Source organism: Lepidochelys olivacea (genome assembly GCF_965140295.1).
Source record: "Lepidochelys olivacea isolate rLepOli2 genome assembly, chromosome: 2".
Classification (NCBI taxonomy): Eukaryota; Metazoa; Chordata; order Testudines; family Cheloniidae; genus Lepidochelys; species Lepidochelys olivacea.
Genome location: NC_140412.1, coordinates 113,395,578 through 113,421,571, shown reverse-complemented (window position 1 = coordinate 113,421,571; position 25,994 = coordinate 113,395,578). Strand labels below are relative to the sequence as shown.

The window sequence follows — 25,994 nt, the reverse complement described above, 5'->3', positions numbered from 1 at the left end:
GAACTTTCATAGCCTCAGTATCAGTTTCAGTTTAGCATTTCCCCCTCAAAACGGATTATTCTATAGCGAACATAGGATTTTTCTCACAAGATATCCTCTGCATGAAGATAATGAACTTGTACAAAGCCTGGCTTCTGTGGATTTCTACTCTTCTGCAGAGGGGATAATTACACCTTTTTTGATATTGTTTTTTTTGCAGGAGAGTCAATCCAATTGTATTAATTGATCAAGAGAGTCTGCACTCTAATCCATGGGTCTGTTTAGTTCTTGGGTGGCTCTTGATAAGAAACAAGGGAAGTCCCTTAGGATTTGTGCAAAAGTTTTCCATTTTTGAAATCTGGGTAAGGACTTGTAAGTCAGAGTCTTTCCTTTCGGGACAGAGGAATGACTTCCTCCGTAAGTGACAAACAGGTGTATGCAGAAAAGGTTACATATTTTGCATAAGAGTCTGAGTCAGGCTCTGGTGCAGGAGTAGTTAAATTGAGTAAAATATGACATTTCTAAAATTCTTGCTGCTCTTTTAAGTTTGGATAGTTAAAGGTTGAGCATCCAAGTGCTAGTTAGGCTTTAAGAGGCAACAGAGTGCTCTTCCATAGGTTCCCATCCAGAGCTGAAGAGATTATTCTGGAGCATCTAACAAGGTTAAACCAAGGCTCTGCCCTCATCCTCATGGGGACTTGACCTGGGGCTTAAAAGCCTTCATGTGTGCTTAAACCTGCCTTTTTAGTAGTCATCTGCTTGGCCAGAAGAAGAGCTTCAATATAGGATTTCTTTCCGTTGGGCACTTTTATCTCTCTCTTCATCTGGGCAAGGTATAATGCTTAATCTTGTTCCTTTTTCCTTACTTTCCTCGGGTAGTTTTTCCCCTTTCCACTTGGGTTAGAATATCTTTCCCCTTTGTTCTGTCCAGGCTTTTGGAATGAAAAAGAGAAAAGTCCATTACACTTTATAAAGCTCTTTGATGTATGTGTATCTGAAAAGAATTCTGGGATGTTAACACAATCAGAACTCCTCTTTGTTCTGTTGAGGGCCATATAAAAGATGCAATAGCTTCTAAGGCTTCTGTTTCTCACTGTCATGCTGCAGAAACTGGAGTCTCTGCCTTCTGTCAAGGTTCATTCCATAACAGTGGCAGACAGGTACCTTGACATCCTTTTATATCTTCTCTATGCTGAAATCTTGATGTGTCAGTGTTTGCATGTAATCTGATCTGTTCTCCCTCCCACGATACACCCATTCTATCTGGTCTCTCATTTGGTGCTGAATATTTCATTTGAAATGTCCACTGTCCAGGCTAACAATAAGGGATGTGGGAGAATAACATATTTTACTAGCTAACTTAATTTTTCCATCTTCCTCTCTGCTGGCTCAGACATCACACCTTGTGGAGTTGGGACTGTTTCTGATTGATTGATTTTTTTGATTGATTGACTCTCTTTTATAGTTATAGCTTTTTCTATTTAGCAATATTCTTATTGCTTGGGATGTCTATTTGACCAACACAAGACAACTTGGACAAGAACTTTGCTTTTTCCGGACTGTTGGTAGGAAGGTTTCTGTTCCAGCCCAGACTGAGGGTATAAGAGCTTAAAACAATTAAGTAATAAGAGTGCGCTCTAATCATAAACTGTTTATTTCTGTGCTAGCAATTTCACATACCCCAAATTCAGTACACCTGCATCCAATGGATTATATTCTGGAGTGGGAGGTGGTGGAGGTGGCAAGATGAGAAGGGAAAGAGGAGTACATTATGTATCTCAACCAGGACAAGAAAAACAGGTAAGAGAAAATACTTCAGTTAAATTGCTTTATTACAGTGGAATTTTTCAAAGCATGGATGCAATGAAACTGAAATATTTGGCTCCTAAGAGACTACACAAAAAATTAATAGTTACAAGCCAGTCATGTTTGTACATTGCCTAACACAATGAGGTCTGGACTATGATTGAAGCTCCTGGGTGCTGTGATAATACAAATAATAAATAATAATAGTTAATTCTGTTGGATATATAGGCCCAAGTCTTCAAAGAGCTGCTGATTTTGAATGCCTCAGTTTTGGTACTCAGCTTGAGACACCTGTCCCTGACTTTTCAGAAGTGCTGAGCCACTTCCATCTCCAGTTGAAAGTCAATAGCTACTCATCACTTCTGGAAATCAGGCCCTAGATTTCTGAAGTTGGGCACCCCAAATTAGAGGCTGCATTTGGAAACTTTGGCCATATTACTTTAGGAGTTCTTCCAATTGTATTGTAGGGTTTCCCTGCTATCAGCTGAATAAATCTATACAAGAAACACTGAGTAAATATGTCAGGGTAATATGTACAGTTTATTTTAAAGGATTAAAATATTAAATAAGTGGCAGTAAGCAAATAAACTATTACATAATTCTATCTTATATGACTTAATAGTATAGAACAAATCAAAATTTTGAAATGGAATAAAGCTGAAGACAACACTATATGTGCATGCAAAAATATTAAATATGTTAGAGATCTGTGAGTGACATTGACTAATGCTTCCCGGGTGCACAAATTAGCCACTCCCTCTTTATTTTTTTTATAATAAAAAATCAATTTAATAAAATGCATAAATAGTAGTACATGTCCACAGAATTATTTCTGTGTTTAGTGTCTCAAATATGTATAGTCCAAAGCATACAGTAAACTATACACTGCCTCTTTTGTCTTAAGTATAAAGTTATGAATCGTTAGACCAATCTTTTGACTGAACTGATGTAGAGAGAAAATCCAGCTGGATATTGGAGATCTTGGAGGGTATTTCTGTAGCACAATAAGAGAACTTAGTATAAAGATTTGATAGGTCTAATTTTTCATTAAATATGTTGAAATGAACCAGTATAGAAGTTGGGAACCCAAATTCCTTTGGGTATAAACACAGGGAGAAAGTTAGGTCTTAATTTATCCACACTTAATTGTTTCTGCATAGATACAAGTGCCACTAATGAGTTGTCATTAAACTATTTAAATCTTTATAATACCCAGTTTAATTTCAGCAGCTAAATACCTTAAAAGAAATGTCTTTATGCTTCAGTGGCTTCTGTGTTTGTTGCATAATTGTCTTACACCTTACCTTAACCTATGTGACATACCATGAAGTCAGACAGCATACTAGACCGGATTGACCACTGGTCTGATCCAGTGTGACAATTCTTGTGTTCCTAAAATAGGGCTTATGCCCTTTTGTGTCTCTGTGATGTATAAAGAAGGCCCGAAAGATTTGTGTGTGTGTGTTTTAAAAAAAGAACAAAACTTGCTTTCTGTGTTTTTTACCTTAGAAATATCAGAAACGTCAAGACTGGTCTTCCTTAGCTTTGCTAGAGGATTTCTTGCAAATCTCAGCATGTATTGAAATCCCACCTCTTAATTAAAGAGTAGGGAGGATCAACTAGCACAACTATCCTTTCTCTAGAATTTTGGTTATTAAAGTTAAATGATGTTCCTTTCCATTTAAAACTTGTTTTTGTTGTTAACAACTCAGACTCTCTTTCATTCTATGTTATTTTTATGGCACATCCTATGGGCAATGGTTGAATTAGCAACTTTGAGACAGTCTTCCCTGTTCTACCTACTGTACACATGATGATCATGGCATACCCATGGAAAGTGCCTGCCAAAGGTTAAAAATGTTCTAGTAGACTAGGGTGGGGGGTTGGATATACATTTTATTTTAAATTTGACTTTGCTGCTTTTAATTTTGTATAGATATTAGAGGGGGAAATGTAGTTTCTAATGTAGAATAGAAAAATAACTAAATAAATGTACAATTTTAGGAGGCGGAGGCACCAGTACTACCCAAAATACCCTTACCAATTAATACTGTATCACTGCCTAACTTCAGCTTTGGCGCCCTTGCCAGTACTAATGTGTCGTCATCACCAATCACTAATACACAACCAGTGATTAACAAGGTAATTTTTTACATTGTATGTACTTAAAACTTTACAGGATTAGAATTGGTTTGTCTTGTTCATTCACCGTGTTGCCTATTAGATATGTTCTTAGTGGTATTAAGGGGTAGACTAAGTAGTGTTAGTTTATGTACAGCTGAGTAAATGAGGGCCATTATATTCTGATGTGTAATAAGATTGCTGAAAGATTTTGATGTAGTTTCACAAAGTTGATGGATTAATTATTGGATAATACAGACGTATGGCATCTGGAAGTGCTCTGGAAAGCCTGTTATTGTTACAGTATGCCAAGATTTATTCAACAATTTACAAGTACCATAAATGGCATTGGAAGCATCAGTAGGAAAGAAATGTCATCACAATAATTAGTGTATATAACTGCAATAAAAATAAACATTAAAAATGTCTAGAGACATTTTAATATTTGTGTACAGTTTTTAAAAAAGAATTGGAGACCCATTTATTTATGGAGGACCTTGTATATGTTGAGTTAAATTTAAGGTTGTTTAGGTGTCTTGGCTGCATTTTTGTACCTTAACATATTTGAATATGTTTTCAGTGTAACCTCAACTCTGAATTTTCTGAGTTTATACCATATGGTTTTGGAATAATTAAAACATGACTCTGATATATTTTACCATAAACTGCTGATATGTACTCTGAACCTTAATTGCATTTCATCATAGTTCTTGTCTGGGAATGATAAATGTCAAAACTAGCTTTCCGAAGTTCAGTGCAGAACTCCTGATATTTTTATAGCCTTAAATAGTTACTGGTTTTTCTTTCAACATATTTTTTTTTTAGATAGTCCTAATATTTTTATTTTTGAAAATTTAGGTGCAACCAGCAAGTAATGCTAGCAGTCCTGTGTTCAGATTTTCATCTCCAATTGTAAAATCTACTGAGGCAGAAGTGCTACCTCCACTGTCTGTAAGTAATGCATGTAGAAACTCTGCTGTCCTTGAAGCTTTTGCTGTGGGCTTAGCAAAACATTTCAAAACAGTAAAGTGGCATTCGTGGCAAATAATGATAAAAGGAACATATGTTTCGATATTCAGTTGGATGCCAAATAAATTGTATGCTAGAGAATTGAAGTCTGAATTTGTACTTCTGTGTTAGACTGAATTAAGATTTCTTCCTTTTGGCATTGAAAAGATCTTTTTTTTTTCCCCTTCCCCTTCTTCAGATTGGGTTTACATTTAGTGTTCCTGTTGTGAAATCAACACAAGCTTCTGGATCCAGTGACACTCCAGTGCCACTTCTGATTAGCCCAGGTAACTAAAAATCCAGTATTTCAGACCTGAAATGTTTTATTTTTTCTAGCACTAGATCTGGCTGGTGGGCATATCCTAGCTGAACTGTCTTACCCCACCATCTGCATTCTCTCAGATGGGGATCATTTTCCACCAGATATTGGAACTAGTGTGTCACCAGGAGGAGTTTCTAGAACAATCATCCCACTCCCAGCCCTCACTCTCAATCTTCCACTTTTCCTCCTATAGGCTGCTATTTTATCCTTTTGTGTTTCAATCACAATGCCTAAGTAATGATTTTTAACGTGTTTGGTTTATCTTGAGACTTGAAATTTTATTTCTTTGACTTGTTCCTTCTGAAAGCATTAATAGTTCCCAACCACAACCTTAAATACTTCTCTGTTGCAAGGGATGTTTTTTTATTTACATAGCCAGGGTTTCTTCTGGCATAGTGTGTTATATGAAAATGCCACTGAAATGTTATCATGTAAAGCATACTTTAATCTGTGCATAAGTTATGGGGACACTGTAAATTTAAACCACACTACTGTTGGAAAACTTTATATACTATTGTTACAAGCAGCAACTAAGATTACTGTTGTGAAAGGTTATAGAGAAAAAATTCTTTTAGTTTAACTTCTTGCATTTGATAGCATTTTTTTTTTTTAAATATTCAGTTTCCTCTGTTAGTGGGTGTCTTTCACACAGCAAATGTTAGAACTTTTTTTCTTTTTTTTTTTTTTTTAAGATAGGAAAACCAGATTTTTAAACTACAAAAACTGGCAGGGAGACTCCAGGGCCCTGAAAGTATATTTGACTAATTTTTTTTTAAATTGACTATTTCAGATTGTTTGTTTTAAAATGATGTCAAATCCACATCTTACACACTAAGGAATTTCAGAACATTTGCTGTGCTGTAGTTACTGCACATGAAAGTCCTGTTATTAACTTATTCCCTTCCCTTCTGTCTTAATAGCTCTATTCCATCAAAACTGGGGTAAATTCCCAGATTTTTTAGGAACTCTTTCTAAATGTCATTTATTAAAACTACATATTTGTGCCACCACAGTTCAGGTTGTCTCACCATTTTAATGATGAAATCCTATCTTGTGGTATTTATAATTTAGCTATAGAAATTGTCTTACCAGAACTTTGGCACATATGGCCCCAGTCTAGCAGTACAAAAACTAACAAAAAGTAATAAAAATTGATGTGACATTTAAAAAAGTGAGTGGATTAAAAAGTAGTTTACGGTGCACTTTGTGTCAGATCAATCATACAAATACTATATTTATAGTCCAAGAGACTGAAGTCTTCTGTCCATAAACAGACAAAACTTTCTCTAAGTATAAAATTTTGGTAGCTTGAAAGCAACTCTTTTTCTCTCCTTTTGAGTCTTCCTCTTTCCCATTCCCACTCTTAATTGCAGGCCCTAATAGTTTGTTTTCAGTGATAGTAAGGAAGAAAAAAATCTTGGGGAAAACTGCAACAGTGGATGTTAATACTACTGCATATGACTACAGTAAAAATGAAAATCAGAAATTCTGCTATTTCTACATTTCTTTTCAGCCTCAAGTGGAACAAAATGTTAAAATATCAAAAAAAAATTGTGGAACAAAAAGTTCTGAAAAATTGATTCAGAAGCGGCAAAACGTTTTTACATTTCTGCATTTTTGATCAGAACAAAATGCTTTGATATTCCCAAACTGAAACCTTTTGTTTCAGTTCAGTTCAATGTTAAGTTGCATCTCCTTCTGGTGCTGCATTGTCTCATTGGATTTGTCGTTTGGGTGCCTCCTGCCTTCATTCTCTCTTAGAGACTGGGCTCTCTAGCCATCCTATATCTCTCATGATGCATCATATGGCCCAGTCACAGGAGAGACTGGCATGGGAGCCTAACGCATAGGAAAGAATGGAGGCATGATAGATCCAAACTACAACGCTCATGGGGCAAGGTGGCAGGATAGGAGGATGCAGTTTAATCTTGAACTGACTGTATAAACCAAATGTTTTGGTTCATTTCAACAAACTGAAATATTTTTATTTGGCATGAACTGACCCAGAGTGAAATATTTTCCTGTTGGGGAAAATATAAATAAAAAAAACTAGCAAAATCAGGTTTTTTTCTATGAAAAATTTCAGTTTTACAGAAACTGCATTTTCTGTGGTTATTTTTAAAAAATGTTTTTTTTAATGGAAATTTCCAAATGGAAAATAAGCTCTACATCCAACCTCTCTTTGCAGGAGTCTGCATTAATTTTATTATGCTTGTCAACTAAGTTGAAAGTGAGAGGCTGTGTAAATGTTTCTTGAAAGTAGAAAGTAACTTTGTAATTATACATAAAAAGTTGATTGGACTTGTATAGTTCTTGTAATAATACACGCATACATAAGTTTCTATCTTGTGTGAACATAAAATTTTAAATCAAATTAAATCAAAATTAAATCAAATCTTGGAAAGTAGGAAGACTTTTGAAAACTTTATATTTTTGGGAGGGATGGAAGAAGGAAATAACCTTTTGATTCACTTTCTCCATGAAAGTAGTAAACTTTCTGTTTAAAGGTAGCACTGCTGTAAATAGCACCAGCAATAAGAGGAAAGAAAAGGAAGAGTACGATGGCGCCTTCAAGCCTGCAGAAGTCCTGAAAGAAGGGAGTGTACTGGATATTCTAAAAAGCCCTGGTGAGATAATGGATTCCATTTTAAAAGAATTTACAGTAAAACCTGGACTAGTATGCAGCGTTGCAGTTCTAGAGAAACTTTAATTAAATCATTCATCTAAGATGAAGTTTTGCTGACAAATTGAAAACAAGCTCAGTGTTGAAAGACTGAATGGAACTCCATTGTGGTCCAGGACTCCAATATTAACTATGGAAAAAAACACAAGGGTGGATGGTGTAAAGCTTTTTTACAGTGGCTTTACCACTTCTGTTTTTATGGTACTGGAGTCCTCCCCTATCCTCAGGACCCCCATGTAGATCTCCTGTTGTGTGGTGTGATGAATGAGGGCTAAAAAGAGTTCCTCAAAGGAGCTAATGTAAATGTGCCTGATTTTGTGTTTATATTTTTCTAGACTTTACTTCTCTGAAGACACACGCCCCTACAGCCACACAGCCTGTTTCAACAAGCACAGAAGTTTATACACGGCCTGCAATAAGTAATTTTTCTGCAGGTTCATTGGGATTTAGAGAGACCTCTAAACAAGCTTCATCATATTGGCGCTGTGACACGTGTCTCTTACAAAACAAGGCAACAGACAACAAATGCGTCACCTGTCAAGCTGCTAAAGTGCCGACAGCAGACCCTGCTAAACAGAGTGGAATGTTGACTCTAAGCAGCACTGTTAAATCAACTGCTCCTGCCACAGGAACACTGGGCTTTGGAGACAAATTTAAAACAGCAGCAGGAACATGGGATTGTGATACATGTCTAGTCCAGAATAAACCTGAAGCTACAAAATGCGTGGCCTGTGAGACACCAAAGCCTGGAACAGGAGTAAAGCCTGCTCTGACATTGCCAGTGGTCACAGAAAATACAACAGTGACTTCCTCTCCTAGCTGCACTGGAACTACAGTCACTTTGGGGTTTGGAGACAAATTCAAAAAGCCGAAGGGTTCTTGGGACTGTACAGTGTGCCTTGTGTCAAATAAGGCAGAAGACAGTAAATGTGTAGCTTGTCAATGTGAGAGACCAGGTACGAATTTTTTTTTTCTTTTTGTATTTTAACTGTCCATGCTTGCTTAAATATTTTTTTAAAAAGCCTTTGTCTTTAAAAAAAACATTCTGTTTTATTTGAAGCTTAAAGTATAGAACATTGAATATTCTGGTTTTAAAATTGAGGATTAAGGTTAATGTATAAACTCTTTAACACATCTGTCTCTTATGACTTGTATCTAAATATTTGATTCTGTTTTCTGGTTACCATTTCTTCCAAGTTTCTGCTTGTGGGCCACTGCTTTGGAACTAGCATCTGGTTCTCCTCATTGCCTGGAATGAAGTAGTTCTGCCCCAAAAGGTTACGCTTCCCTAAGCTGTAGCTCATCTTCCAGCACAAGTTGATAACTTAGTTAAACTCCTTTTGCAAGACAAATGACTCATTCTCCTATGGCGTTTGTAGTACTGCATTATAGAGAGGAGAAGGAAACCACATTGTCTTGAACTGTGGTTCCAAAAAGTCTTCAAAAACACATTTACAGATGTACCAATGTGTACTCATCAGAGAATGAAGGTAGGAATGGACTTCTAGTTTATATCCTGGCAGTGTGTCCACATTCCTTTTATGTTTAAGTAACTGTCAGTCCATTAGTGGAATGTCTCTTGATTTCTAGATGGCAGGGGAGAGCTTCAGCTATATAGTCTTCATTAATATAAGCACATAGCTATTTTGTTATGAATGAGAAATAACAAGAATTTGTGCTATGAGCTGGGGACATATCAGTTGGAAAAGACCTAGGTACATTGGTCGATCACTGGATGACTATGTGGCCGTTAAAAAGGCTGATGCAATCCTAGGATGCATCAGGCAAGGTATTTCCAGTAGAGACAGGGAAGTGTTTATTACCATTGTGCAAGGCACTTGTGAAACCTCATCTGGATATTGTGTGCAATTCATGTTTAAAAAAGGTGAATTCAGACTGGAACAAAAGCAGAGCAGGGCTACAAACATGATAGAGGAATGGAGAACCTAACTTACAAGAGGAGACTTAAGGGATGTGGCTTGTTTAGCCTAACAGAACGAAGCCTGAAGGGAGATGTGATTGTTCTCCATAAATATATCAAAGGGATAAAACACCAGGGAAGGGGAGGAGTTATTTAAGGGCCAATGTTGGCACAAGAACAAATGGATATAAACTGGCCGTCAAGTTTAGACTTGAAATTAGACAAAGGTTTCTAACCATCAGAGGAATTAAGTTCTTTAACAGCCTTCCAAGGGGGGTAGTGGGGGCATATAAAACCCAACTTGTTTCAAGACTGTCTTTGATGAGTTTATGGAGATGATGGTACAATGAGGTTTGTTATAATGGCATATGGCCCATTCGCAACTACTATTAGCAAATATCTCCAGTAGCAGAGATGGGGGTAGGTAGGGCTTTAAGTTACTACAGAGAATTCTTTCCTGTGTGTGTCTGGTGCATGTTGCCCACCTGCTCAGGATCTGATTGCCATATTTGGGGTCAGGAAGGAACTTTTCCCCAGGACAGATTGGCAGAGACCCTGGGGATTTTCGCATTTCTCTGCAGTGTGGGGCACAAGTCACTTACTGATCTGAACTAGTGTAAATGGTGGATTCTCCGTAACTTGAAGTCTTTAAATCATGATTTGAGGACTTCAGTAACACAGCCAGGGCCTATTACAGGAGTGAGTGGGTGAGGTTCTGTGGCCTATAATGTGCAGGTCAGACTAAATAATCATGGTGGCTCCTTTTGGCCTCTGAGTTTGAGAAGCTACGTACACATACTTTCATTTTTATGACAGTTGAAGAGAACCACTCTTCCGTGCAAAATCTTTGAGCTCTTTATAAATATGTTTTGACCCTGACTGCATCTGATTTTTGTGTGTAGTGTATTTATATGTCTAAAATTAATATTAATATATATGTTTTGAGTTTTATTTATAATTTTATGCACCTGACTGCCACATGGCTACTTTCAGTAAAGTGGGTGGGAGCAGAATGAAGGGAGATGCACTGAAATAAGGCCATCTATCTTTAGGCATAAAACTAGGAACATCTCCAAGTTGGGGCACCTTTTGCAGGAATAGGCATCCATAGAGAGAGCGACTAGCTCGCCCACCCTCCTGGCCTAAGCGATGGCCAGAGAGCTAGAAAAAGGGAATCACATTAAGGGTTTGGAAGTCGGGGGTGGGTCTGTAGACCACTAAGCCAAGACTCCAAACTGACTATTGGCCAAGGCTTAGTTTGTAGATTTTCTGTGAGCTGTAAAAATCTGGATTCTAGGTTGGTGGGAAATGGTGGAAAACCCTTCTTAAAGGACCCCCTGATGGACTTTAAGAATGAGTTGTTCTAGTAATATGTAACGTGCTATCAATCACCTTTTTAAAGCCTTCCTGAAAAATTCTGGCAACTGTAAAATGAGCTTGAACCTAGCTCTCCAACCACTCTGCACGGTTAGAGTGGAATTTCTTCCAAATATATATTCAATTCCAGAGGTCGTTGCTTTTGTGGACTTTCATCACCATAGTGAACACCTTGTTACTTCAGGGACTTGCTCATGTGAGCTGGCCCTTTAGATGTGGCTTGTCTGGCTTTGGGCTATTGCTGAGAGGTGTTTGGGAAATGAAAGATTTCAGTGAGATCCCCATGATGCAGAGAACTGCGTGGCCTCCAGGTCCATCAAAGATGAGAATTAGAGGGGAGAGAGAGGGCAAAAAATATCCGATCATTCTAAAAGTTAAGTTGTGGGATGAGGGTGAATATCTTCCCTATCTTCCATGGTTGAAGTCAAAGGAGGGTGAATTTGAGGAGAAGAGTAGAAGGTAGGCAGGCAGTTCTTCAATCTGACTGCTTCAAAGACCCAGTTCAACAGGATAAATTTGCTGGGATGCAACTGGTGTTCAGGGGACCCTTTATATACGTGCTGGATTTGGATTTGTGCTTCAATCTGAGTATTCGTTATGGAAGTCAGAAGGCCTGCTACGAGAGCAGCATCCACTGACACACTGTTGGGGGATGACGATGGGTCTAGGTTGTAGGACAGGCGGAAGGAGCCAGCTACTAATGAGAGCATGCCAGTGCTGCAGATAATACGGTGCCTTCCATGTCTCTTCAAAGAAGCCTCTGTTGCTGTTGTAGACAGTTGGTTTGGGTGATTGAGCATGGCATTGGGAGTCTGGAGCTCATGAGATCTAGCTCTTGTATCACTGACAGGGGTGTGTGGTTTTAGACAAGTCTCTTCTTTCTGCCTTATCACCAGCCTTTCCTCTTCTCCTCCAGCCTTTGATAGTTCTGAGGGGGTAGAGGGTGGGAGTAGCTTTAGCAACCACCAAGGAGCAGGAGGCGGAGAAGAGTCACTGCAGCTGCAGGAGTGTTTAGTCCTCTATTCAGGCTTGCCGGGGCAGAGGGGAAGGAGGAAGAGATCTGGTTGGAATTTGCTGATGAGTCTGCTTAGTAAATAACTTCTTACCTCATATCATTTTACAAGTTGGGCCAGCATTAATTCCAGCTCTGGTAATTACCTTCTGTCAACCTGAATTTCTCTTGCAGTTTCAGTTGGTTACAGTTTCCTTCTCTTTCTGTCTTAAATAGCTGAGGTATGTTGCAGTAGCCTATGAACTTCATTAGCTGTTTAAACCTAGCATTGGCTGCATTTTAGTGTGCTTCAAGTAATCCCTCTATATAGTCTGTATATTACTTTTAAGTTTGTAAAGCTCTTCAAGATTCTTCAGAGATACTCAATTTATATTTAAAATAATCTGCAGGTTTTGTTTCCTCTTCTTGTGCTTGGTCAGTTTATACATTACAGCTTGAAAGTGTATTTGAAACTTAAGAGCTTCATGAAATTATCTTAGTTAGTTAGTTAAATAGACTTTTAACACGTTCCTTTGTTTCCTAGGGTGTTCATTGCCTGTGACTAGTAGCAGCACATCCTCTTTCTCCACTCCTTCTGGAGGATTTCTGGGATTAGACAAATTCAAGAAACCTGAGGGAAGCTGGGACTGTGAAATATGCTTGGTACAAAACAAAGCAGAGGCCACAAAGTGCATAGCTTGTGAGAATGCAAAACCAGGCACCAAACCTGAGCTACAAGGTAATGTTTGCTTCCTGAAGGAAATAATAATTGCACTCTTTCCGTTGTTTTTTTTTTTATCAGTTGTAGTGGAAGATTTGTGTGAATTGCTGCATTTTTTCCAAAGTGTGTGTGTGTGTGTGTGTTGTATATCAGAAAAAAGAAAATAAATGTTCACAAATGACTTGTTAGGGCTCAGCATTGTCTTTGTGTGTATGTGTGAGGAAAATATCTCTTGTTGGGGGCAGGACAGGGAATATATTCTTGTTGTTAAAGTATTCCATATCACCAAATCTGTTAGTTTGAAGTGTATAAAAAGTTTAGGTTTAGAGTGAGTCCTGAGTACAGTTCTTTGATCCTAGTTGGGGATACAGCACCACTCATTTGAGAGGGTCTGTATGATAAAGTAACTGACAATCTACAAACAAAAGGCATTTCTAGTAAAAGTTTTTTTTTTTTTTTTTATATAATTGGCTCAGGAGAGGATCAGGACTAGAATAGCAGTGTTGTTGCAGAGCAGGACTTAAGTGCATGTGTCTGTATTACAAATGTAGTCTATTATTCCTTTCTACAGGGTTTGGTACTGCTGCTGTGTCCTCAGATGCTGCTGCACCGTCATTTAAATTTGGTATTCAGTCATCATCCTCTGAGTCATCTCAGACAGTAGGAAGCACAGAAAGTTTTAAATTTGGAGAACAAGGGGGTTTGAAGTTTGGTATTACATCAGAGTCAGGATCTGTAACAAACAACATGACTGGTGGCTTTAATTTCTCTAAAACTTCAGGGGACTTCAAATTTGGAGTCTCTTCCTCCGACTCTAAATCAGAGGAGAGTAAAAGAGACAGTAAGAATAACAATTTTAACTTTGGACTTCTCTCTGGTACAAGCAATCCATCTACTTCAGCATTTCAGTTTGGGACATCTAATCTTGGACAGCAGGAAAAGAAGGAGGAACCTGTTCTAGGGGGTTTCAGTTTTGGCACAAGTTCTACTGCCTCCATTGCTACATCAGAGAATAAAACAGGAGTGAGTGGATTCAGTTTTGGAACGGTGGCAGAAAAGGAAGTTGCAACAACTCCTTTTTTATTTAAAAAGGCAGAGGAGAAAAAAGGTGAAACTCCTTCGGCAAAGGGAGGCTTCAGTTTTGGCAGCATGGAGCCTGCATCTGCCTCACAGTTTGTCTTGGGAAGGACGGAGGAGAAACAGGACACTGTTACCTCTGCTACTTCGTTAGTGTTCAGGAAGACGGTTGACAATGAGGAGCCAAAGGTGCAGTCCATCTTTTCATTTGGGAAGTCTGAGCAGACCAAAGAAGAAAGCACAGCAAAACCCACTTTCAGTTTCAACTTAACAAAACCAGAAGAGAAGGAAACTGAGCAAACAAAGCCAGCTTTTACATTTGGGGCACAAACCAATACTGCAGGTAAAAGAATCTTTTGCTTTAAACTTTAGTTGTCTGGTCAAGTCCATGAAGTAACAAAATTAAGTCACTGCCAAGAAAACAAATATATTCGAGTGATTTGTTCATGTGTTAGGTCTTTAGAAAAGCTTTTGTTTACTACATGAAGATGAATTTACAATTCTGGGTCTTAGAGGATAACAGGATTGTTACAGTTTCTCTATGGACTTCAGTGGAGTTGAATACCATGGATTGAAAAATTGAGAAAATATTTACTGCATGTAAGAACCATTTTCTATTAGGCCTTGCCTAAATACAAAAGTTGTACCTCTTGCTTTCCATACCTCCATAGTTAAAGCAGTACAGCGTGGACGCAGTTATCCCAGTGTAACGGTGCCTTATACCTGTGCAGCGTATTCCAGTGTGGGATGGGGAATATGTTGTACTGCTATAACTGTGGCCACACGAGAAGTTATACCACTATAACTATATCAGTAAAAAAGATAAAATAAATCACAGCCCTAACTGAAATAGTTATACTGGTACAAAATCTGGTACTAGTATATTGTCCCACATTAGTCCATATATTGGTAATATCTCCACCTTTGCAGGTGAAAATGAGCTTTTTAGTGATGTTGCTGCATAGAGGGCTTTCTGGCTGTTAAGTTCCAGTTGTGCCCAACTACCTGTCATGTTTTAAAACCGATTTTTTTTCTCTAAAGGATTAGCAAAGAGTTTTGTCAGTAACTCTGACTAAAAATAGTGTTTTGCAATTAGTCTCTTCACAGTGTTATGTTGTTCAGAATCATAAAACTGCATGATGATGTTGCTAGACAAATAGTAGATGAGGGCTCAGAGTTCTGAGATGAAATACCATGACATAAATATTTACAGTGTTATTTTAATCCCAGAGTCAGTGTCAGCAAGGACTCTTGTTAGTTCTAATTGAAAAGATTTATGACAGTCCTTTGAGGAATTAAGTTCCCCTTTCGGCATAAAGTGGCCCCATCTCCATCCCCAAAGAAAGGGGGAGTTGAAACAGAGACCTAAGTAATAGAAAAATGGAGACTGAGAAATGAAAAGAAGATGCCAGACAATTAAGTCTGAGAAATGGACACAGCAACAGACTTAGTGAAAGCTTAAAGCTTTCCAAAATGTGGGTAAACTTAGTTTAATGTCTTAAAACAAAATGGTTGATGAAGAAATTGGACTGAGGAGGGTTAGTCTTATTTGCTTTTGTAGGAAATCTTGAAGGTACTTAAATATGCATATTTATATATGCACTTTTACCAATTTTAAATTATTTTCCAGATAGCACAGGGGTTAATTAGTAAACTTTAACCCCCATTAGGGATAAACAGGGCACCCTGGAATTTTTGTGAAAGTATAACTAGGGTCTGACCTTGCAGCCTTTACACAGGCTAAGTACTCACTTTAGTTGTTGAGTTTTGCCTGACTTAGGAAAGCAGGATCAGGTCCTTAGATTCACAGTGGGGTGGAGAAGAAAAATCTCTAAATCAGTCTGTCCCTTCTCCCCCCCGAAGTAGGATCCATTTAGCATAGCCATGAAACTATTTGTTCTGATGTCTCTTGGAAAAATTTACTACCAAGCATTTCCGCTACTGGTGGCATAAAAACAAAACAAAAAACCCTAAGTACTTGTACCTATGTAATGCTACTTCATATTTCCTTAGCAAACATCCCTACACTTGCCAGCCACAAGTAGAGCCAAGACAGGAGTGCCTTTCCTCTGCTTTGTAGTCGTCTTCATGAACCCCTCCCCCCCACCCCCCCGATTGTGTTTTTCCTGGGAAAGAGACCAGTTTATGCATTTCACCTTGGTTTTACATAGGTGAGAGAGAAGCCATGAAACTGAAGTGTCATCCAGTGGTGTTGTTGGCATTCAGTGCTTGAAACAAAACGTATGTTGTGCCTTCAGAGCCTCATTTGCCATTCATTTCTAAAGTACTTTATAATTGCTTTCCTTCTTTTCAGATCAAGGGGCAGCAAAGCCAGCCTTTGGTTTCTTGAGCTCTGGTTCCTCCAGCACAGCCATACCAAGCACTTCAGCTAACAGCAGTAGTGTGTTTGGCAGCAGCTCCTCCTCTGCCTCAAATCCTCCACCAGTTGCCGCTGCCTTTTTGTTTGGACAGGCCAGCAACACTGTGAGCAGTTCTGCATTTGGCAATGCTGCTGAATCCAGTGCCCCTCAGTCATTTGGGTTCTCTCAAGAAAACAAACCAGCAACCACATCCTCCAGCACAGGTGCAGCTGTTGGGTCATTTCTCTTTGGTTCAGGAACAAGCAGTAACAATACTGCAACCTCTGGTTTCAACTTTGGGGCCACAACCACATCAAGTTCTACAGGTATGTATACAATTTAGTGCTGGTAATTTCACTGTTGTGGGTAGATGAAGGACCAACACAATTTTATTTCCATCAGCATTTTACTGTGGAGAATACATGGGCTGTGTACAGGGCTATTCAGTAGTCTTTGTACAACAAAGGAGTCACAGTCATTAGTGGGGCTACCTTGTTATGAAAAAAAAATCCTAGCTCTTAGTATTTTTCATCAATAAATCTCAAGGACTTTGTCACAGAAATTTTTAGGAAAAGTCATAAGGCATTCCTATTGGAAAAAGGCATAAGTATTAGAAATAGTTTCAGAGCAAAGTGTCACAGTCGTTGTTTTATACACCACATAACCTCTGTATTTGGTTTTCAGTTCATATAACTAGAGTTCTACTTCCAATATGGAAACCGTAGAGAAATTTGATTGAAGTTATGGAATATTGCTGTACCAGAACCAGTTTTTGAAAATCCAGCCTAACTTCCCAATTCTTTAAAACGTGAAGAGATTAAAAAAAACCAAACAACCTCTTGGAAAAGTTAAAGCCCTCACTAAATGGTCTGGGTCCATTTGTTGCCACAATATTGTTGCTGTCATAGTTACGTTGCTGAGCCCTTGGTTCTCAATTTGCCTCCTCTGCAGCTCAGATCAACTTGACAGCCCTCAGGCTTCTCAGTGAAAATGGTCATTTATTTACCTTCCCACTCTACCTTCCACATGTGAAAATCCTCAAATGTCATTAGTATTTTTAAGCACAGAATTCTTGACTTCTTTACCTTAGTGCAGCCTTCTTCATTAGTGCAGTGTTTAAGCACAACACTCATGCATTTGCTGCTGCTACTATGACCGGTTCATTTAAGATCAGATTTGTTTCTTCCAGGTTAATGGGTTAAGAACAGTGATCCTGTTTATCTCCCACTGATTCAAACAAATTAGAGATTAGAGTCTAAAATCCTAAAATGTGTCATCTAATTTGGCATGAGTTTAAGTTAAACTCAGAGGTACAGGCTCAAACCACCCAGTGATTTAAGTAAAATTTATTTCGTTATTCTTTCTATTAAGAAGCAGAATTTAAATTTGGTTGTCTCCAACCCTCATAACCCGAGAAGTTAAGTTCAGGAACTCCTTGTGCCAGAAGCAGCAGTTCAGAGTTTGGACCTGGAATTGCCATATGAAGAATTCCACATTTTTTAAGAACAAATAATATCCTAACTCTGAATTATGGCTTCTTTGCCAGCAAACCAGGTTGTCACTTTGAATAAATCGCACTGAATCTGAGGCAAAAATGACAGAATTTCTAATGCAGAAATCCAAAATTGTATGTGCAATTAAACAAATCTGTTTTCCTTGATTCTAAGTTATAGTGCAGTAGACCATGCTCTTTTCCTCTGTTGTGTAATTGCTGCCTGAAATGTCTTTAGACGAAATGAAAAGTCATTGAAATAGTGACACTTGGCAGATGTTTTCCCTGTGTGTTCAGTTATTACTGTATGTCAGTTATATGCAATACTTAAGTTTCTGTTCTGCTTCCGTGCTTTTCTAGGTTCTTCCTCTTCATTTGTGTTTGGCTCTGGGTCTTCAGCACCTGCTGCTGGTCCAGCATTTGGTGCCAGCCAGACACCAACATTTGGTCAAAGTCAAGGTGCCAGCCAGCCAAATGCTCCAACCTTTGGATCATTATCATCAACTTCATTATTTTCAGCTGGCTCTCAGCCTGCACCTCCAGCCTTCGGGTCTGTGTCAAGCAGTAGTCAGCCTCCTGTATTTGGACAGCAAGCAAGCCAACAGCCTGGTTTTGGCTCCAGTACAACACCTAATTCCAGTGAGTGCAAGCCCTTCATGTCTGACATTTATTTTGGTCTCAAGATGTAGGTTTGTTTCTAGAAAGAACTCTCCTTAACTGTTCAGTAAGTAATAAGGCTATGTGGGATTTCATGCCAACTTTTGGTAAAACACTACAACTTTTAAGGAATAAATTGTTTTATTTTTTAATCTCCTTTCTCAAACACAGTGCATATTAAACACTTTATTACAGATAAGAAACAGAATCTGATTACTATAACATGTAATGTCCATTAACAGAATTATTCAGTAATTTGCATCATTCGTAGAGGTCAGATGGTACCCCCCACCTTCATCAGAAACTTCCCCACAAAATTCATTAGGGTGAAATTAAGATTTGTTCTCTTTCAAGAATGTTAGTGTTAAAATTAACAAATGTTAGAAAAACACAGTATAAAAATATATGAAACTCACACCACGAGGTTGAAGGCAATGTGACTTGAAGATGAATATACTCTAAGCCTGGACAAGGCCCTGCATTCATGAGGATCCTCCTCTGTCACTGTAGTTTATTATTATTTTGATTATGGTAGCTTAAGTAGTATTTTCTCAGAATAGAATGCATATTTTTTATTAAAAGGAACAATTTCCCAGCTTCCTTGTCTTTGTGGGAGCTTTATTCACTGACTAGGGGTGCATGCAGTAATTCTATAGAAATTACAAACATCATCTAGGAAAATAAGCAAATAATACAGGTCAGTAATCAGTTATGCCTAGCAACAATATTGACACTTTATTTCTATTCATTTGAAAGACTTAGTCAGCCCTCCCTTGATCTGGTGGCATTTAGAGATCAGTGTCTGTCTGATTACCTGGTCTGCACAGATTATTTAACGTTTATATTGTGGTAGTGCCTAACTCCTTGCATTAGGTGTTAGACGAACATATGGACTGTTGTTGAGCTTTCAGGGTGGTGAATTTATAAACTTCTTAGCACAGTATAAAATGTTTGCTTAAATATCAAAACCACACACTCAACTGTAAAGTGAGACTTTATTTACAGCTAGGCTTGTAGCTATAAGGTTACTGCTGTAACAGAAAATAGGGAAACAGTTTTAAAAGGGCACGATAATACCCTTAAATGTTATGACTCATTCTTAATAGAAAAATTGAAAAGAAAGTTAGATTTATGTATTTTTTGCATTTCACTCAGTTTGGACAGTGAAAGTACAGTAGTCAGTTTCATTTTTTAATGGATTTTGTTTGTCCTGTAACACAGGGCTGGGTTGTAAACACTGCAAGGGAACGTTCAAATCCAAATAAACTGTTCAGATTGAAATAGTCAGGCCCTAGTCCTGCAGTGGGTGTAGTCCTCATCGTAAGTCTGGGGTTTAATGATTAACTTGAAATCTAAACTACCTTCAGCAATTTTTAAAAATTGCCTACCTTTTGTTTCAGGCAGTACACCTACCCTGGAGTCTGCCTCCCGGTTTTAATGGTTTTGCATTAATGGTTTTGTACAACGTTTACGCTTCAAAATAAAAAAATACAATAAGAATGAAAATGAACATTATTTTATTTTATACTTAGGCACCTAGCTAAATAGCCTAAATTTTAGAAGCTCTCCTATAGATTTAAGAGACTGACTTTAGGGACCCACTTTTTAAAAAATCTTAACTTAGGTTCAGTAACACTTTTTTTTAACAGCACCAAAATTTGCGTGTAAGCCCTGGGAGTGTCCCTTGAAGTTGAAATCACAGAGTTGTGACTTTAGTATTGAAAAATGTAAGTTGCAAAGAAGTACTTGGTTAATAAGAGCGAGGTGCCTTGCCTTGCCTTACCTAGAAGGGTTCTGTTCTGGAGCCTCTGTCTGTAACTGCGTCCTCTCACTGAAAGCCTGTGTGAATATGTTGAAACTCTTTTGTTTGATAATAAACAATACTTGAATACAATTCTTGGTTCAGAAAACTTTATAGTATGTATTTTGATTTATGAATGACCAGATAAATTGTAAACCACTCCAAGTATTATGCATAAATCCAACCTGTGGGAGGCATTGCCTGTGATTATAAATATATTTTAAGTATAGCTCCTCAATGTGCTTTTCAGAAGGCTTCCTAAAAATGTTCAGACCATTCAAAATATGCCACATGCCCTGCTTTTATAATGAATTATTCTGACTTCTAAAGGCACATAATCTGAAATGCACAAATATCCAGAATAAAGAGGAATTGACTGTCACGTACCCTAAATGACTTTAATAAACCTGCTGCACATATTAAAAGTTGCTGCACTCACAGGGCCATCACCTTGTATCTGAATCAGCAATGCTGCAGTAGATGTTGGCTTAAAAGTCCCAGTCCTCCATGAAGTTGCCCCACTTAAATGAGTGAATACTTTTAGTGTAGGTTTTAGCAATAGCGACTTTGGTATCACTGCTTTAGGGAAGCCTGTAGTCTTGTTGTGACACAAACTTATATGATAGAATGGCAAAGGGGAAGAATCGTGGGTTTTTTGTTGTTGGTTTGTTTTTTTTGCATCGGATGGGGGAGTTAAACATAGACTTTGTCTTTTTTAGGTGCTGTATTCCAGTTCGGAAGTAGTAATAATTTCAGCTTCACAAGTAATAACCCAGGAGTATTTAATTTTGGTGCACCAGCGCCACCAACCCAGCCTTCTGGCTCTTCAGGATTTCCATTTAACCCGACTCCATCATTTGCAATGGGGTAAGAATATCTTTTAAGTGACTAAAAGGGTGATGGTGGTGGGGAGGAATAAGGATCCTAATTCATAGGAATTATAGCTGTTAGAGTTAAGTATGTGCAGCTTCCAACTCCCAAATCAGTCTTCATTTACATGATTACTTTAGGTGTTCACATGAACAATGAGCTCCATATAAATACTTAGACTGAATTATGTTAAAAGTGCCAGATTTGGCACCCAAAACGACTAGTCAGTCATCATCTTAAAGGGGCCCCGTTTTCAGATGTTGAGCATCCATCCTCTGAAGATCAAGTACTTTTTAAAGGTTTCAGAGTAGCAGCTGTGAAGTGAGCTGTAGCTCACGAAAGCTTATGCTCAAATAAATTGGTTAGTCTCTGAGGTGCCACAAGTCCTCCTGTACTTTTTGAAGTGTCTCAAGTGAGGCATGAAAATTAGGCTGCCTTTCATGTTTTCAGACCTTGCATCTACTTTAAAGCCAGCAACTTATTCATTTTGTTCTGTGTGTAATACAGTAAATGTGGGTGTTTGTTTTGTTTCTGGAATCCTTCTCTTGCTGTGGATTTTATGAAGTTTGGGCCTAGCTAATTGCTGTCAGAATACATATGATGATTTTAAATTATTCCAGAAAGATCCTGAGATTTGCAGTGGCAGCATGCTAGACTTTTGACTACTTCTGAATTCTTTTGACAGGTCTAACGGGAAAAATGTGTTCTCTGCTTCTGGATCTTCAGTTTCTGGGCGGAAGATAAAGACTGCAGTTAGACGTAGAAAATAATTGTCAGTCGTTATTAGACAGCAATTTTCACAACAGCTGGTGCCCTGCACTTATTGGATTGTACCTCATGCTGGGTTTAGCTGAAGTCAGATCTGCCTAAAGAAATTCAAAACTCTGCTGTCTTTTTCCCCATTTAGTTTTTCTGGTAAGAGGTAGAGTTGGCAACAGGAAAGTTCTCAAGCAAAACTATTTTAGAATCCAGTAATTTCTTTATTCAGACTTGGCATGGTCTGGCTATAGACATGACGATAGCCTGCACAGCAAATAGCTTTGTATAATACCTCTTCATCTGCACCACTGTGTGCGTTCATTTGCGTTTACTGACGCCTCAAACTTGTAATTATATCAGTGAAGGGATTCTGTATAGAGTAGAGAATGTTGATAATGAATGATTTCCATGCTGAGTTTGTGCTGGTGTATGTGTGAAGTGAGTGAGTTGGGTGTATTGTGCACTAAAATTTTCTGATAGAGGAAGACTGATTAAAGGATGGTCCCTGCTAAGGACTTGTTAGATCTGTAGTTCTCCATTTAATAATTATATGCTATTTCTATATTTTCATTCTTACGGCTCTTTATCACCTGTCTCGCCTTTTTGTTATTTTATTATGAAAAAGTGTAAATACAATTTTGTTTCTCTTTTTTGGCATAACAGATCTGTGAACTTGAAATTTTAATTTTGTGTTATGGCAATTTTTGTTTAGTATTGTCTCAGATTTTATTATGTAAATCCCATTATTCAAAGTTGCCTAAATCCATTTGGAAAAATCTTTAAATAAAATTGGGAATTCTTAAAGTGAGTTTATTGGCTTTTCTGATCCATTTTTGTTTGGACCAAAAACCAGTATTGTACAAAGTATTAAGTATATATTTTTATATTTACAGAAATGGACTGTGGTGACTTTGGATAATAAGGAAAAGTTTAATATTAAAGCCATGTTTATTACAGTATAATTAACATGTTAAACCATGGGATAAATGCCATCAATAAAAATTATGAAATATTGTCTGTGGTAGTTTTAACTCACATTGAAACCTATCTGTAAGATGAAGCATTGTGTCCACCAGAATAGAGGTCATACCTCTCTGCAACGTTTCTGCTTTTAACAGAAATACGGAGATTGGTATAAATGTGTGCTCTGTGATTTAATGGATCCTCGAAACGAGGGGATGTTTAAACTTCTCAACCCAGAGGGGCTGTAACTGGTTACTTACCTAGAGCCTGAGGGCTGTACCTAATTTGCATATACATTTACATACTTTTAAAAATCAAAATAAATGCACATAACCATAATATTTGCCTGTACTCGTATTTTACTTGATTTAATTAAAATTGCTGCTGCGTGGAGTTCAACAGCACTGAAAACCAACCAAAAAGTCAAGGCATTCAGAGAGCTGTAGCATATGGGACTGAGGTGAGGCCCAGAGCATCTCAAACTGCAAAGCACTTGCTGGTGACTTGGTTACATAGGCCTGGCTCCTTGTCCTTGTTCCAGCTGTTAAATATTTTCCTAGTATTCTTCTATGTAATTGTCACAGGGATCTTAAGTGACTGCAAATAGGAAGGGATGGTGGTCTGTGAGACTCTAGTGAGGATGTTAGAAAGCCTCTGAACCTAGAATAATTTTAGGGAAAAATCCTAAAATCCCTACCACCAGGTCATCTGGTATGGTGGCTTCCACTGTACTGATTAAAACTTCTAAGGCAGCAGTAAGTATTTCTTGCAGTGAGCTGGTGGAAGACAAGCTGATCTCAGAGCTCGCTGGGGAATGGTCAGACAGCCACTTCTGCTGCCAGAATTTAACAATCTGTGCTTGCCAATATTGTTCACAGTCCAGAAACAGACTAGTGGGAGGATTACATAAGTAAGGAGGCATTCCTGGAACTAAGGGTGTCTTGACAAAAACATCCATTTCCCTGTGGAAACAAGCTACCGCCGATTGTTACCGTGAAGGTGGTCCAGAGGTTTATCCAACTGGATGTTCAGAAACATGGATTGGCTGGAACCCAGGTATCCATTCTACTGTGTTAATAATTTAAGTTATGTTACGTGTGCTGAGGAGCTACAGGTGGTTAACACTTCAAACTTCTCTGCTGTAGACAAATCCAAAGCCTACTCCGAGGAAGACTCCTCACTTAAGCATTGAACATAATGTTCTAGCCTATTAGAATTACCAAAGCAAACTAGTACTAAAAATTTTAAAAGTGAGGTGTTTTGATAGCTAAGATATTTATGGTCAATCACACATCAAATTATATTTTGAAACAGCTTTGTAGTTAAATGTGCTAGTCACCTGAAAATGGGGAATTTGTCACTCTTAGCTGCTTAATTTCAGTAGCTTGACTGTGCTGGAACCTCAAGTTTCTCTTCATTTCCAAAATGGAGGGTTTGACAGACTTCTATCTTGCTGTAAAACCCTAGTGGAGACAAGGTGGAGGTATTTTTTAACAAAGTCTGTAGTAGTCTCACCTAGCTCCATTGCTCTAAGCAACCTCAGAAGACTTAATAAAAAGTATGCTAGTCTGTTTCCAGTAGGGCTCCCCTAAGTGGAGCTGTACAGGTGATAGGGGCAGATTTAAACAGCTGAAGGGGTAGCTCCCCACTTCACTCCTACTGTACTGATCACCTTTGCAAACAGTAATTACCTGTTTCAAGGGTTCACTCTCTGTACACTGCTGTTGCCACACATTAGCTAAACTCAAGTGACTGGCTGCACAAAATGATTAGATGAGCAGCAAGGTCTCCCTACTTTATTAAAGCCAGGTCTACATTTGGAAGGCTTTGCTGGAATAGCTGTGTCAGCATACCACATTGGCAAAGCTCTCCTACTGTGGACACTTTTACTGGTATAACCAAAACCAGCAGCTGGGGTGTTTCCCACATCCCTGGCCTCCCATGAGAGAAAGAGATTATACTAGCAATAACACTGTTTTGCTGGTATAAGTGCATGTATTTGAGGGGCTTTTTTTGATCTGGCCTAACCTGAGCTTCAGTTTGTAGCAGATGATGGGCGAACTCGCTCAGGTTTAAAGCACCTAATTCAAACTTAAGATTTGTATATGGACAGGAGGTGGGTTAAGGCAACACAAGTTGTATGTTGAGTTAACACTTCAGTAAAGATAAGCCCTGAAAGTTACCAAGGAATTATTTTCACCCTCTCCCACTGTGGGCAGAAAATGGCCTCCACACAGGAAGGAAGGAAATTGTAGCAGTTCCTACAGTATGCCTGAAGTGTTAGCTAAACCTTTAAAATAAACATCCCTTTTATCCTAGCCAAGCCATACTTACAGTGAAGAGCTACTGATGCTCTACAGGAAAAAATGTCAACTGGTGGCAACTCTCCAGCAATAGTATTAGCAACTTCCAGAGCTGCAACTCTTCCCATTGCTGCAAGGATTCTGCATCTGAGTTAACTTTGTTATAAAGCAAAGCACACACTCCTACCAGGTAATTTCTTCTGAAATATGCCTAAAGACTGAAGCAGAACATTCTTCTTGCAAAGAGAACGTTTCAACCTCCCACCTTTAGGTAGTCTCCTTCACAGACCTCTGAATTTTAATATCTAGGCTGATCTTAATCACTCCTCAACAATACAACACTTCTCCAAAAGAGGAGACACACTTCAGTCCATGATTAGCTTGTCCTTTTTCCCTGTCTCTATCTTTACCTTGCATCTTTCATACCTAATGCTTTAGCTGAAGTAGGAATACAAAAGGGTACTTGTATTTTATACAGACCAGCCTACAGTCACTGACTGGCAAAAAGCACAACTGACAAGCCATTCATTTTCCACAAGCACAGCTGAACGATCCAGTTTTGTGATAAGTATAGCATAACTTGGTCACATTTAATTTATAGTCTACTGTTAATTTAGAAGTGAATTCTTAAAGCTTACATTGTAAATAGGCAAACAGCTGTAGATTAACTTTATGAATGACAGCAAGCTATGACCAAGTGCTGATAATTCAAAGGAATTAATTTCAAAACTCAAATGTTTGTGGTAATGTCACTCTTCATATAAAAGGACACTTCAGGGCTTA

General features: G+C 38.2%; 1 protein-coding gene across 2 annotated transcripts in view; it reads left to right on the top strand.

Annotated features, from left to right (window-relative positions):
* Nucleotides 1-23,247, top strand: part of NUP153 (nucleoporin 153) — a gene marked incomplete at its 5' end in the record, with an annotated part of 62,597 nt that extends 39,350 nt beyond the window's left edge. For both annotated transcript variants that reach the window (XM_084618688.1, XM_084618687.1), the window contains 12 exons: nucleotides 1,647-1,779; nucleotides 3,790-3,927; nucleotides 4,765-4,857; nucleotides 5,114-5,201; nucleotides 7,744-7,863; nucleotides 8,255-8,875; nucleotides 12,753-12,947; nucleotides 13,501-14,349; nucleotides 16,321-16,692; nucleotides 18,219-18,497; nucleotides 21,036-21,183; nucleotides 21,872-23,247. In XM_084618688.1, the coding sequence (XP_084474814.1) occupies nucleotides 1,647-1,779; nucleotides 3,790-3,927; nucleotides 4,765-4,857; nucleotides 5,114-5,201; nucleotides 7,744-7,863; nucleotides 8,255-8,875; nucleotides 12,753-12,947; nucleotides 13,501-14,349; nucleotides 16,321-16,692; nucleotides 18,219-18,497; nucleotides 21,036-21,183; nucleotides 21,872-21,956 (3,121 nt within the window). In that variant the 3' untranslated portion in view covers nucleotides 21,957-23,247. The remainder of the gene's footprint in view (nucleotides 1-1,646; nucleotides 1,780-3,789; nucleotides 3,928-4,764; nucleotides 4,858-5,113; nucleotides 5,202-7,743; nucleotides 7,864-8,254; nucleotides 8,876-12,752; nucleotides 12,948-13,500; nucleotides 14,350-16,320; nucleotides 16,693-18,218; nucleotides 18,498-21,035; nucleotides 21,184-21,871) is intronic.
* Nucleotides 23,248-25,994: the final 2,747 nt, after the last annotated feature.